Source organism: Zalophus californianus, chromosome 1 (genome assembly GCF_009762305.2).
Source record: "Zalophus californianus isolate mZalCal1 chromosome 1, mZalCal1.pri.v2, whole genome shotgun sequence".
Taxonomy (NCBI): Eukaryota; Metazoa; Chordata; class Mammalia; order Carnivora; family Otariidae; genus Zalophus; species Zalophus californianus.
Window position 1 is genome coordinate 187,462,099 of NC_045595.1, and position 14,742 is coordinate 187,476,840.

The 14,742-nt window shown below is 37.1% G+C and overlaps 1 protein-coding gene across 2 annotated transcripts in view; it reads right to left on the reverse strand.

Moving 5' to 3' along the window:
- Positions 1-2,594: 2,594 nt before the first annotated feature.
- SAMSN1 (SAM domain, SH3 domain and nuclear localization signals 1) overlaps positions 2,595-14,742 on the reverse strand; it is an 81,984-nt gene continuing 69,836 nt past the window's right edge. For both annotated transcript variants that reach the window (XM_027586852.1, XM_027586851.1), the window contains 2 exons: positions 13,767-13,917; positions 2,595-3,477 (listed from right to left, as the gene is read on the reverse strand). In XM_027586852.1, the coding sequence (XP_027442653.1) occupies positions 3,275-3,477; positions 13,767-13,917 (354 nt within the window). In that variant the 3' untranslated portion in view covers positions 2,595-3,274. The remainder of the gene's footprint in view (positions 3,478-13,766; positions 13,918-14,742) is intronic.

The following is a 14,742-nucleotide window of genomic DNA, read 5'->3' on the forward strand; positions in this document are numbered from 1 at the left end:
ATAGTCTTGGGCAGCATATACATTCCATGTCTCAAAATTGTTGAGTGAATAAATAAATGATTGAGACTGGGACTCTCACCACATTTCAACCTGGAAACACAAAGCCATCTGGTAACCATTAAAATACCAACTTTCTAACCACCCTCACATCCACTCTTGAAAGGCTCAGACTCATGTCTGTCTCCTAGCCAAAAGCAGCAGCAGGTCTGTCTTTACCTTACAACCTTGGGTGAACTATGTCTTGCCTTTTTACTTCTCTTTATCCAGCGTCCATGGTTGAGAGAAAAGCCCAAGGAAAATGAGCAGCAGGGATCCAACAGATGAAATGAGGGCAGCAGGGATCTGTTAGTGTGATACATACTTTTGCTACAGATATCCTTTCCAGTGCTGTGCTACGTGATGGGGCCATCCTTCTGGCAGCTTGAACCCCGTAGTGTCTCCACTCCTGCCTCCTCCTCTCTTTGTAAGAAACCAGTCTCTCTTCCTCTTCTTCAGCCTCCTCAAGACCTTTGCAGCACTGCCACTCAAAAGTATATCCCCAGATCCTTGACTGGGTACCAGATCTTCATTTTGAAGGAGTAGAAGTTGTGGCTGAGTAAGCTTCACCAGCGATTTCTACCATTTTACAATCAGGCAGTTCGTTTCATCCTTCCTAACCTACAATTTCTTGGTATCTTCATAAAGAGGCTGTACTCTCTAGAACTACCTGAGGCAGCAGGTTGGTTAAAGTTTAAAAATTATGGTCAGTGGCTGTGCTGTGTCCAAGGAGGTCCTAGAATAATCTGTTTATTAGAGTTGTAGCCATAGTCAGGAGCAGGGCCATGATGGAGGCAGCATGTTGGAAATTTGAAATTGAAACACTATTTCCTGCTGTGGAGAGGGAAGAATAGAGAGTAGGCATGTGATTTACTCCTGACCTGGGCACTGCATATGGGATTAAATCTCATGGATCTGGAAAAATATACTGGAAATTAACAATGTAATACTGTCTCCCAGCATTTGAAATAACACTTTGTATTTCCTGATTTTTCCTAAGGTATTGTGTTTTATTTTTTAAGAAACTTTTAGATCACTTTATAAGGTATTTACCTATAGACTAAGGACATTGATTTAAATATAAATATGGAATGTGTTATATGAGAATAATTATTATATTCATTGCACTCCGGCAAATGTTTCCTAAATGCCCACTCTGTACCTGGTATAATACCAGGCACCAGAGATTAAAAAGGCTAAACAAAATAATAAGGAGATCATGGTCTTGTGGAAAGGTAAGTGCCTCTCAAATAGATAAAGTATAATATGGTAAGTCCTATAACCGACAGAGATACAAGTTGCTATGGAAACCCAGAGGAGAACACCAAAGGAAATCATGGAAGGCCTCACAGAGTAAGTGACTTTTGTGATGAGTCTTAAGACAGAAAGCAAAGGGAGACTCTTGGATGTAGAAAATAGCAGGAGCCACTCCAGGAAAATAAATAGCATAAGAAAAGTCACAAAGGAAGTGGTGAATTTGTGGAATTGCAAGAAGACTGTTATGGCCAGAGAGTGTAGAGTGAGAGGTGGGAGAGGAAAGGTATGACTCATAGGGTAGGTGAAAAATGGTTGAGAAGAACCTTATATATCCCGGAAGAAAGTTTAAAAATTATACTAAAGATAGTGAGGGGCTATAAAAAAATTTCAAGCCGGAAGTACATGATTTGATTTACATGTTAGATCTTTCTGGAGGCTGTGTGGAGGATAGATTGAAAGGTAGGGCACTGGTAGAATAGAGGTCAGTTGGAAAGCTATTGCACTGTTTCATACATGAGCTCATGAGCTTCCAAAGCAAGACAGCAACCATGGGAATGGATAGGAAGCCATGAATGACAAAACGCTTCTAGAGGTAGGACTTGATTGTATATTGAATCTACATGAGAAGGGTATATGTGAGATGAAGTGAGAAATGATTTTCTGTTTTGGGTAATTGGTTGGGTATTGGTGTCATTAAAGAGAGAGTTTTGTTTGGAATAAAAAAGTAGAGACAAATTTGTAGAGAAAAATCCAAGATTTGGGTATGTTGATCTGAAGCTTCTAGAGTGCTATGAGCTGAATTGGACCCCTTTCCCCACAAATATGTATGTTGAAGCACTGACCCCCAATGTATGATATTTGTAGATGGTGTTTTGGGGAGATAATTATGTTTAAATGAGGTTGTCAGGGTGGGGCCTTCATGAATGGATCAGTGCCCTTCTAAGAAAAAACACCAGAAAGCTTGCTATCTCTGATGTGAGAGGACACAGTGAGAAGGCAGCTATCTGTGAGCCAGGAAGAACTCTCACTAGAATCCAACCATGCTGCAACCTGATCTTGAACTTTTGGCCTTCAGAATTCTCAGAAAATAATTTCTGTTGTTTAAACCACCCAGTCTATGATATTTTATTATGGCAGCCTGAGCTGACTAATACATTGAAGTATTCAGGAAGTCAGATAACACAGAGCTGGGGTTCAGGAGACAGACTGAGGTGAGATAATTCATTTGGGAATTTCACTGTTAAGAGAGATTTTGTCTAGAGGTCTAATATAAAAATACTTTCAAGTACCACTAATCTGGAAAATGGCAAGTGCACATACTGCTTTTTATTATTAAAATTAGGGTATTTCACAGTTAAAAATATTTACAATTAAAGATGAAACATCTGTACAATTATTAAAATTCATTTTACTAAATGAGAATCAACAATATCTTGTTATCTATACTTTTATACCAGATAACAGTGAAGAAGTTAACAAAAAATAATTACTAAAACTCCACTGTGGATCAGGATGAAATGTCTCCAGTATTAATTCACACTCTCCCATTAAGTATAAAAATGAGTGTGAATGCTGCTTGGACAGTTGGTTAAACAGACACATGCTCCATTACTATTTGTTGAATAACAAACACAAATGCAAAACTGGCAGGTATGAAAAAAGGAGTTTTTTTTCCTGCAGAATTTATCATTTCACACTTAAAGCTGAATAAAGCTTATCTCACACATATCAAAGACTTACACTATAGCTTTTCTAACACAGGCAAGTGAAATATTAACAGGTAGCATTTAAAATAATAAATATACATACTATTTACAATAATTGGGAATGTTAGAGACATGAACTCTTATGTAAAATCATTTAGATTAAAATTAACTTTAGGCTGTATCGGCAAAGGCTTTCTTTCTCTCCTGTTTGATCTTTTAGCTCAAGTAGGGTTAAAATGGAATGCATCTATAGATATAAAGTTGAGAAAGTGTGTTCAGTCACTTGGCTCTGTGATAGTAATCTTCTGTACCATGTCAGAGAGATTTTCAGACTCCAGATCTTCTTTGCCATTATCTGAATTTTCTGATGAGATATAACAACCAGAGTCCCTTGGGCAGTCGTCTAACTGTGACTTATTTAAGGAGATGTCTGGGCTTAAGGATAGGGGCACAGGTTCATTTTCTTGCTCTTGAATAGCTGTAAATGGAAAAGAGGAGAGCAGTTAGGAGGAGCCAAGACAAGTTTTATTCACATACTCATTCGCCTTTGAGCTATTTTAACAGTACTAACCTTGACTTCATTACATTTGAAACTTCTGTGAGTAAACAATATATTTGTTTATTATAAAAGAGATATTTGCACTCAAATATTCAAGCCCTGCTTTCCTAGAAGACAAAGTTTGCTCCCCCCCCCTTTTTTTTTGCTTGCTTGCAGTTTTATGGAATTCATGTGAACTGCTTGCATAAGCGAAGATCAATATGGACTTTCTTACATTAATGATAAGTTGCCAGAGAAAGCAGATTGTATCCACAGTTTGACTGATGCCTTGTCCAAATACTCCTTAAAGTAACATTAGAAAAAGTCATTTGTGGTTTAAATGTAAAATCCAACTCAATAGTGATCTTTGTGGACAGTTCTGGAATCATGATAATGTGGAATAATGAATAAAATATCACTCTGGGCAACAATGTATAGTAGGACTTCAATTATTTGGAATTTAAGTAATAAAACTTAAAATATTCAGAATTTTCCTGTTTGCATTCACCAGAAAAATCAACATACAGACCAGGTTGCTCTTAGATAGTAAAACACCACCATTTTCACTGACTCTGCCTTATTTAGTCTTCTACATCTTTGTAGTTCTGAAGAACAATTATTTATATTCAGATTGGTAACTCTGTGTTATCAAAGCAGTATTCTAGATTCAACAGACTTTCTCTTTCAAAAAAATTAATACTAGAAATGTAACAAAAGATATTTTGAAGAACCTAAGCAGCACTATGAAGTTTTACTCTTCTCAAGAAGCTTTTAGCCTCAGAATTCTCTTGGTCAATGTAAAGTTTCTTTCCTTGCCTTCCCTGACACCAGTTAATGTGTGTTTCTCTGCATCATGAGATGGGTCCCTCAGGGAGGAGATTATCTTAGACCACCACCTGTCAGCTCTATCAGCATATCTAACCTCAGAGCTTCTCCGCTTTAGACATTTGAATAACTCCACTTTGGAAGAACCAAACGCACACATTTCAGGGTGGGACAAAACCTCTGCCTTCGGAGGCTATGTACTTCATCCTATTCTGTGAGAAGAAAGTAAATCCCAACTCCAAAATCCTTCAAGAAGGAAACTGTAATGTTCCTCAACAGACTTTATAAAAGTAAAATGCTAAGTAATTTATCTTTAGGAAATCCACCCTTTATCTTGCCTACAGATACCCTGCTTTTTTAAATGCATTTTCTAGGCTTCAGATACCTTGCCAACATTATGTTCTACTGTGCATCCAACTGCTTATCAACATCCTTTATGAGAGAGAATTGAGCCGTGGTGCCCTAAGGCATCCTTGTATGTAATGAATTCACTTCTCAAGGTATCTAGAGTGGTACTCATTTATGTACCATCCACAGAAGAATTGAGAAAAGAGTCACATTAGTTTTTGTATTCTGTGGTTTAGACGAGGAATACAGCTGGAGAAAGGTTGGGAAAAAATGATAAAGATCATTTTAGTCTACTCATCTTCAAAATGAACCATAACGGTTCTTTTAACCTTTTCCTCAGAGCTCTAATTTGCAACAATAAAACCATGTTTATGCCATTCTTCTGAATTTTCTCCATGTTTGCCACAACTTTTTTTAACTGTGGACTCAAATATCAGGTATTTAAGGCCAGTGATGTTATTATAACTCATTCTAGGTATCAGGAGCTTTAATTTTAATATGCATCGAATGTGACTGTTTACAAATTTTAGCCACCATGAAGCATTTTCTCTTTATAAGTCTTAGCAACCGTGAAGTTTAGGGAGAATCTTCTTAATATTCACTAGTGTTTGTGAATGTCAGTCAGTCAGTTTTGTTTCCAAAACCGCCTTGATGAAAAGACAGCCCTGAAATGGGACCTCATTCTCTGAAGGAAAGCTTTCTCCCCTGCCTCTGCTTTTCTGTCTTCTTGCCACTGACGTGAAAGAACCAGCTCTGTGTTTCATTTCCAAGTATTTCTGGAAAAGGCCAGAAAAATTAGTCCTTTTGTAATGCTTCCTGCTACTTCAGCAGTGGTTCACCATATTTGGAGTGTGATCCTAGGCCATATTTCCCCAGATTATATTTGGGCCTATCACCTCAACACAAAATTGAAGGAACTTAGTTATTGCTCTTCAGACCGACATTTTAAACAGGACTTAGCATAATAAAAATTGCTCCCAATACTGTGTTCTATTTAGGCTGATTACTGATTGTGGGATTCTCTTCAAGATATAAGACTTGGACTTAAAGAACTCTGATTTCCAAAATTAGTTCTTTTTCTTTCAAAAAATAAGTACTTAGCTTGGTATTTCGTCTTCGGAAGCCTCTATCCATTCCCCTCAAAGGGTAGCAAAGTAAACAAACAATAAATGAAAATCTGATGCTAACAGAGAATATGTCATTTTTAAATATTGGTAATAAAATGTATTTGTTTTTATTTTTGCCTGAGAAATGCTATGTCACCTTCTCTAAATTCTCAGAATTGGTTTGTTTTAAATACAGATTATTTATTATAGGAACCCTTTATCTGCAATTTTTATGGAAAAAGGAAATAGTTTCTCAGTATGAAAGTTATGCAGCACAGTAATTTACAGAATAGCAGCAATTTGCTAAATGATTTCCTAGTGAAATGAAAACATGACTTTGCCTCCTCAAATGCTTCCCACCAGGCTGGCAATAATTTCAGGCAGGTGATCAGCTGGAGCCCCTCAACTGTAACTATAAAAAGAAAAGGCAGGTCATTATGTTATATTATGGAAATGAAAGCTATATAGCATTCAGTTTTTGTGTTTGGAGGGTCAAGGTTTTCCTTTTCTTGTTTTTTTGTTTTTTTTCCATCCTGACACTAATGACTTCGGGATTGGCACAAACCTAGGTCTTGTACTATGGATACTTTTTCCAGCAGAGGGGCTGAATTCATGCTAATATGTCCATATTTTCTTTCTAAGTCATTTAGTCCCTTCGTGTGGCCATGAAACAGAGTAAAGCTAACTGATCCACCTAGAAATTGAAACTATAACCTTCATCAGTTTTGGCCCATGGTCCAATCATCTGAGCTAACCAGGCAAATAACACATTGGGATAAGAAACAGTTTGCCTCCAAAATTACAGACTTGCCATGTAAGATATGAGTGCATCTTTTTTTATATCAAAATATTTCTGATAATATGTTAAAAAAATCAATATATATGATTAAGTATTCTATTACTAAAATTATGTGAAGACCTATAGACTTATGCATATAATTCACACGTAAAAGTGTTAAAATTTTAGATAGATTTTCTCTATATTTCTCATGTCATCTATAATGTCTTATATTTTAATTAAAAAACAAAAGAAATTAAAATGGTACAGTTTTTCAATAAAGCCCCTGCATAGTTTGCAAATATTCCAAAGGCTATACATTTTCAAATCTGGGTATATTGGAGAATTATTAAATAATTTGAAAAAGGGTGTCTCTTATTGCTGCCAGCTAACAGCAGGCACAATCAGAAGGCCAGAAAGCAACCCCAAACATTTCTGTACTCGATATCATGAAAATAAAATAATTACATTAAGGAAAAATTATTTAGGAAATATTTTGTCATAAAGAACTAATTTGAATATTAAAATATATTATTTCTTACCAAATTTTTATGGAATCATGTAAAGCCCATGGTTCAACATTTTAAGATAGTCATCGATAAAGATAAAAAGTGGCATGGTGATTAGATTAAAACAGAAGACAGCTAATATAATTATTCATAAAATAATTATATTGGAATTGTGACATTTAATTAATTAAGTATAGGCAATCTCAATTATACTAAAAGTGAAGAAAGCTTTAAGGAATTCAAACTAAATCGTAATTCTGGGAAAAAGTCCTCATATCCTAAAGAGAGAAATCTGTCCTATATTCACATAGGTTTCTCTCTCAATTTTCTTCACCCAAATATTCCAGATTTTGACTTTACTTTTAGGTCTGAAGCTTCTCTTTCTTTGGGCTTCTGTTTCTTTTGGGTACTATAAAATAATGCAATCTACAGGGCATAAGAAAATGCCTGGCCAATGAAAGTGTTCAATAAGCAATTTTTTTTAATAAAAAGAATGTGATGTTTAAATTAATTAAAGGAAGTAGCAACTAAAGATCAAATAAGAAATTTCGTTGAAATTCAAATGAAGATACCTCTTGGCTCTTTGAATTATTGTCCCTTTTTCTCTCCTGGTGCCATCTCCAAAGAGGAAAAACCAAGCTATGTCATCCTCTCTGAGGATGGCTCAAAACCTCAACTTCATGTTGGAGTCCCATTTGAGTCACTCAGAACAAAACTCGGGCATTCTCCAGGTATCTACGGCTGTGTTTATTTGTCCAGAGGCAGTGTTGTCCAAGGAGGAACATTCAGTAGACAATATGGCGAAACTCTTAGTTATTTCTGATTTCCTCTTAAGCACATCCTTAAATTACCTGAACATGTTAGTTTTATAACAATGACTTTTTGGTAATCATGTCATTTGAATACTAACCTACATTTGGAAAAACAACAAATGGAAAACAGGAATCCCTTCATGGAATAACAACCAGTTACTCTTGTTTTCCTGAAGCCGTGAGAGAATAGGAGTTGAAATGATGCTCCCTCTTTTTGCACATCTCTCTTTGCATCTTAACAGCGTAGTCTACCTTCTGATGAGATGTGGGCCACGCAGTGAATCTTTGCACTCACATTCACAGCAACCTCCCCTTGCACCCTGCTGACTGCCTCAGTAAGGGCAGAGGCACCCTCATCTGAGATCTAATCGCTCAGCAGCACCCAGATGCTGAGGATCCGGATGCATCTGCCTACTGCAAACATTCTATCTGTGAGGTGGGATTGCTAGGGACTTAAAGTTTTATAATCAGAAAAAAGTTTCCTTATGATTTACAAGTCTCTTTATTTCCTCATTCTACAAGCATTTGTTGTTTTATTGTTATTGTTTTTGTTTTTCATTCTGCAAGTATCTGTAAACCATCTACTCAGTGCAGAGCACAGAACTAGGGGCTTTAGGAAAGGCATACGGTATTAGAGGATTCTGTCTTCTTTGACCAGGGTAATCATACAAATTCATGCCTAGTATACAATCATAGTGCAATATAAAAACAAGTACATTACAAGTGCCTTAGGTGACTGAGGTGAAAATTCTATGGACTCTCTCCTCTGGGCACTGTTCTCTGATAGAAGACCAAAAATGTTTACATTTCATTTTATTGTTTTTTTATTATATGGAATATGGCATCAATCATAAATTAAATCTTTGGGGGGAGGTGGTAAAACCAACAAGAAATCTGAAGAAATTGAATTGCATAAAGCTAAACAGCTATAACTAGAAATATATATTAAATATATTTATAAATACATAAAAGTCAGAGATGCCCATGTGCCTTCTCTACTGTGTATATGTGGATGGTTAACCTGTATTTCTGAAAAGCTATACCTTTCTTGAGTCTAGATTCAAATCATACAGCAGGTGGGTTGGAAACACCAGGCATGCATGTCAGGGGCTAGGGCACCAGGCTACCCTGGCACGCTGTCAGACCGACTGCTGGACTGCTGCTTGGCATTAACTACAAATCTCCCCTGCCGGCAGCTCATGTTCCAGGCTCCTGGCTGGGACTTGCCTCTTGCTCTGCGTCGTTTTGGGCACGTAGGCAGGCAGGAAGGCACAACTGGGGATAGTTGAGCAATGTGGAGCTGCTGTGACCACAGCTGGTGCCAACAGCCTGGCGCACAACCCACCCTTCCCCCTTTCCTCTTCACTGAGCACTGCCAACAGAGGTTGCAGTTATCTAAAATATATGATACATAGCTTCTAGGACAGTTTGCTTATTCAGTTACTAAGTTGATTTTTTTTTTTATCTTTTCCCTCCAATTTAAAATGTAATTATTCCTGTGCTTATACGGAGAACAAGCTATTTCCATCACCCATTTTCCCTGAGGACAATAGTACACATTCTCATCACACTTTTAAGACACATCAAAGTGCCTCTAAATGTGGGAAAAGAGGAACAAGTTCAGAATAAAGAGAAAATATTTACTATGAATAGCAGTTAACTCTGATTATTTGCAAGAAGCATTTATTAGCAAGCAAAGGGGTCCTGAAGGTTGTGTTTATGAACAACAAACACATGCACACGCGCACACACACACACACACACACACACTCTATTCTTACTGGGAATCTTTATTCAAAGCAAAGAAACCATTTTAAAATTCAGATGAGAAAGAGAGCAGTCTTAATGTGCACCAAATAATTCTTTTGCTCCTTCAAAAGCCGAGTCTCACTCCAATTTTTCTTCTCCTTCTAACCTTATCTAGATTCCCAGCTGAGGGAGCCAGTGACCTAATTCTGCTCAGTTCTAAGGCAACACGGGAGCAAATTCAGAACATCTCGGTATTGGCCTTGGCGGGATTGCAGAACCCCAAAGTTGTTAGCCTCCTCCAGAGGTAATCCTGTAATCAGCGCTACCACCACTCACCCAGCCCTTCTATCAGCTTGTAGGAGAAACACCTTTACCTCCTGTCAAGCGGTGACCTAAAAAGTGTTAATCCAGTTTACATGTTCAGGGTCAGAGTGGGTACAGTGCTATCTATTTTGGCCTAAGAGAAAAGGAAAATTGCTTGCTCTAAGTATTCGATTTCTGTTTTTGTCCCTCTCCCACTCCGCCGTCCTCTTGGGCCCTTTAGATACATTAAAGGCTCACATGTGGCTTGTGGTTTTTCCTCTTTCCTCTCAAAGTTTTAACTCTTGTTCTTCACACAGGTGTCCACTCTCCTTGATTTTTATAATGAAGGGTTAGTAAAGCAAAACTTTCCAGTTCCCGATCGAAGAAGCATTGAGGTTTTAAATTAGGAATTTTATCGACATTCCCCAAACTGACTGTATTCAGTGATCAAGATAAAATGCATACATAAAATCCTGGCCAATTTGCATGCTCCGTTCTTACACACACACACACACACACACACACACACACACACACACACACACACACACCCCTGTTTTTAACCTATGACTGTGACATGCATTTGTTTTTAATAATATCTTAGTTTTATATAACCATATATTCAAGGTCTTTATCTTTCAAGGTACATGAAGGTTGTGCATTTAATCTTTAGCATGGTTGTAGGAGATATGATTCACAGAGTAGAGAATAGATAAAAATAAGCATGCATGCAGCAGCATGGTGCCGAATCATCAGAACTCACCATCTTATCAACAAATAGAAGTCATTCTTCTTTATTTCTTGAGCAAAGCAGTTTCATATAAGATAAATAGCTTTCAGTCAGAATAGCCTAACATGTAATATGCATCTTTTTGACATGTATATTCTAGTACTACTTTAGACCATAAGATTAAAATAAGAAAAATCTCAGGGCTGTGTGTTAACAACAAACACTGGTTGCATCGGCATTTTTTAAAATATTTTTCACCCCCCAAAATTTGGCTTTGTGTGTGTATATTTGTACATTACTGGTTCTTATTAAATGATCAACTTTTAGTGACCTTCACATACCATTTTCTAAAGTCTTATAAGGGAAATAATTTGGGGGATTTTTACTTTTTTATATCATGCTTTGGAGATATTGTGTTTTGTTTCCAGGGCATAGTAGGATGTGTTTCTAATAGATGTGGGAGACTGGGTTTAGATTTGTGACCTTGAGAAAGCTACTTAACTTCTCTGGTTTTACTTTCCCCATCTTGCAAAGGAAGCATTTGCGTCAGATGGTTTTTCAAATTGCACCTAGCTCTCATACAATGTTATCTATACATCATTATTCTTTCATTAACATAGAAACTAGAGGGGGGAGGAGGGGGGGTGAAATGAAGCGGTTAAGTGGACACCATACATGGCCCAAGCCACAGCGCTGGACCGATCTTCCCGCCGTGGGTCCAGACGGAGCACTGTTTTATGGCTAAAAACCTTTCTCATCCAGGCTCTCTTGCCCTTCCTATTCACCAGTCCTGTTGCAATGCGGCCATAGCTGTCTTGCACCTTTCAGGCAGTAATGTTGTTGCAAGGTTTCTGTTCTCACTTACGTATTAACTTCCACTTTCTGAGATGGAAAACTGAACTGAAGCTCCTGAGAAAATTGGCATAGTAGAAAACTTCAATTTTCAGATATTCATTGTTCTTTCTATATTTACCAGTTTGCATGTGTGGAAGAAAGAACTTGGATTTTTATAGCACACTGCCTTTGATTAAAACTTCAGCTCTGCTACTTATCTAGCTGTTTTTGGCCTTTTTAAAATTCATCTCTGAAATGTTTTCTCATCTGTGGAATGGACAAAATACCTATATGGATGGTATTACAGAAGAAAAGCAATGTGTTTACAAGTGCTCAAAAAATACCTTTTCCCTCCCACTACTTCAACATCAAATTATTCTGGAGGGTATTGACAACAATACTGAACATTATCAATTCCAAGAAATCTACAGAATCTGTTTCTTAGCCTCACATTATTTAGTGAGGAGCCATGTTTAGAAATGACAAGATGTGAAAGAAACTGCCTCATTTACCCCAGAGATATTGCCTCATCAGTTTACATGGATCAGTTTTGTTTTGGCTTGTACTATTGAGTAAATTGGCTACTTTCTTAAAGTTGATCTTTGTCTGCCTTTGTGACCTCATCCCCTTCTCCTAGCCCCCACAGTTTCAAAGGATGCATATAAATACCTGGGCCTAAGAGGAAATAAATTCTGGAGGTGTCAAATTAGTCTTACATGTGAAAGCTCTTTGAAAAAGGAGGAAGATCTATGCAAACGCAAGACAGTAAGTAAGAATAAAGTGAGATGCAGTTTCTAAAAAAGTAAATTTATTCCTATGAGATAAAAGGCCAGTGTATAAACACGTGCTGTGTAACTATGCCCATTTTAGAGCATATGAGACAGGATACAGGAAACCTACTACGAGACAGTCAGGAGGCCTGGGTCCTAAATACAACTTTCCTCCTTGCTCTCCATCTGGGCTGTTACTTGTAGAAAGTAGAGTAGCATCACAAACACTGGCCCTGGCTCTCCATAATTTACTATGTGTGTGAGCTTGGACAAGTTACTTATCTCTCCATTTCTCATTATAAACACGGGACAGTACTCTCTGACTCACAAAACTGTGGAGTGTATTAAAGAAGATAATAAATGTAAAGATCTTGGCTCAAAGTTTTACTCCGAGAACAGGTTCAAAAAAAAGTAGCTAATGATTATGAGCAATATTACTTTTGGTTTTTTTTTTTGTTTTTTTTTTTTAAGATTTTATTTATTTATTGGACAGAGAGAGACAGCGAGAGCAGGAACACAAGCAGGGGGAGTGGGAGAGGGAGAAGCAGGCTTCCCGCTGAGCAGGGAGCCCGATGCGGGACTCGATCCCAGGACCCCGGGATCACGACCCGAGCCGAAGGCAGACGCTTAACAACTGAGCCACCCAGGCGCCCAGCAATATTACTTTTGAAAGAGAAAGTTGGATTAGATGATCTGAGTTCTTTTTCATCTTTAAAAGTCGCTACATCCCTCTTTCTTCCTTAGAAAATATTCCTTGTGGAGTTTGGTACGTCCCGAGCTCAGGGTTTCAGAAGCCTGACCAGATTTAGTAAGAAGAGCGTTCAGATTGGGCAACTGTAGAAACAAAAGCTATCCTATCTTTACAAACCCAGTTGGTAAGTGAATGTGCATGCATTACTCCATCTTCAGTTTATACTTACAAATACAGAGAACCATCTCAGATAATAAAAGTGAGTGCTGAATATTTTTGCAAGCTATATAACATTTTGAAAGAATACTATAAACACATACAAGATGTGACTATATGGTAATGAAATGAATTTTCCTGTGCGGCGCGAAGGCTCATTAGCTTAGAGCCATGCTCGGTGCTGTTCTACAGAAGTTGCATATGACATTTCTCACTAATGGCTCATGCTGTCACTAAATATTTGTCTCTAACTCCCTCAGTCTTTGGGAATGCAGACATCCACTTGTGTGTAAATTAATAGCTCTGCAGAATCTAAATGAGATGCCCAGAAAAGTCCTTTCATTTTCTGAGTCCAATAAGGGAAAAAAGTCCTCTTCCTAATTATAGACCTGACCAGAGTTGTTGTTTCTAAATAAATAAGAAAATACTTATTTTATGGGAAAGAATGCTTTATAGGATTCTCTGTAAATAAAACTGGGGCTTTGTTTTTAATAATTATGCCATTTACATTGAACTGTGATTTTTCAGCTAGGGAGAAAAGTAGGTGTGCACACTTACTTTCTTCATCAAGGAGATTTTCAGCAGCTGATAGTAATCTCATCCTGTCTTCTGGGTTTTTAATGTTTAATTCAATGAGATGACTCTCTCTTATATCCTTTAAATCTTCTAGGGTCTCATAACCATTGAGCAAAAGTGTTGAGGTATATTCCTATGGGGGAGAAAAAATATGTATAATATAAACTAGTCAGATTCAAATATTTTATTTTTAGTTCTCTTTAGATTTAAAGAAAGTGTAGAAGTGCGTATGGAAACCAAAGGCACCGATAGAACTTTTGCTTAACTTTCCTTTGTACTAGTTCTCCACATATGAACTCTAGGGCATTTAAAAGAGTATGTTGGAGAATTCTCACCTTCTGGAAGGACAGATGTAAAGAAGAAATAATTACGTTAAGCCGTGCAGTGCTAAATCATGGATCAATTAAATAGCTGGATCATTCATCCCATTTGGCACTTTTTCACTTCTCAAATAGTTCAATTGACAAAGCTAGCGTGTCCTTACGTCTATCAATAAAATGCCTCTAAAAGAGTAATTATAGTAATATTTCTGAATCTACATCTTGTTTGCTGTCTTGCAAAAATAATTTACCCTCACTAACTTCTTGGGGTAGTTTAAAAAATGAATTTGAAACAGGCATGAAAAATAGCATTTGGTGAAAGTCATTATATAAACCTAAGGAATTCCAGACTTTCTATTTAATTAAAAGTTTTTATTAAGCATAAAAGCACTGTGGTGAGGAAAAGTATTGTTTTCTTTTCTCAGCATGTATAGTTTGTCCATCATTTGCATCAATATATATTAATTTAAAATTCATAGGCTTCTGATTTCTGAGTCTGTATGTCATTTATGTAACCTTTGTTCTCTGTAACAGAATAAAAATGCAAAGTGAAGCTGAAGGCTTTACAGCTTCCTCAAAACTTCCTTCCATTTTACCTGATCATAATTTCAGTAACCTTAGTTTGGTTACCAAAACTG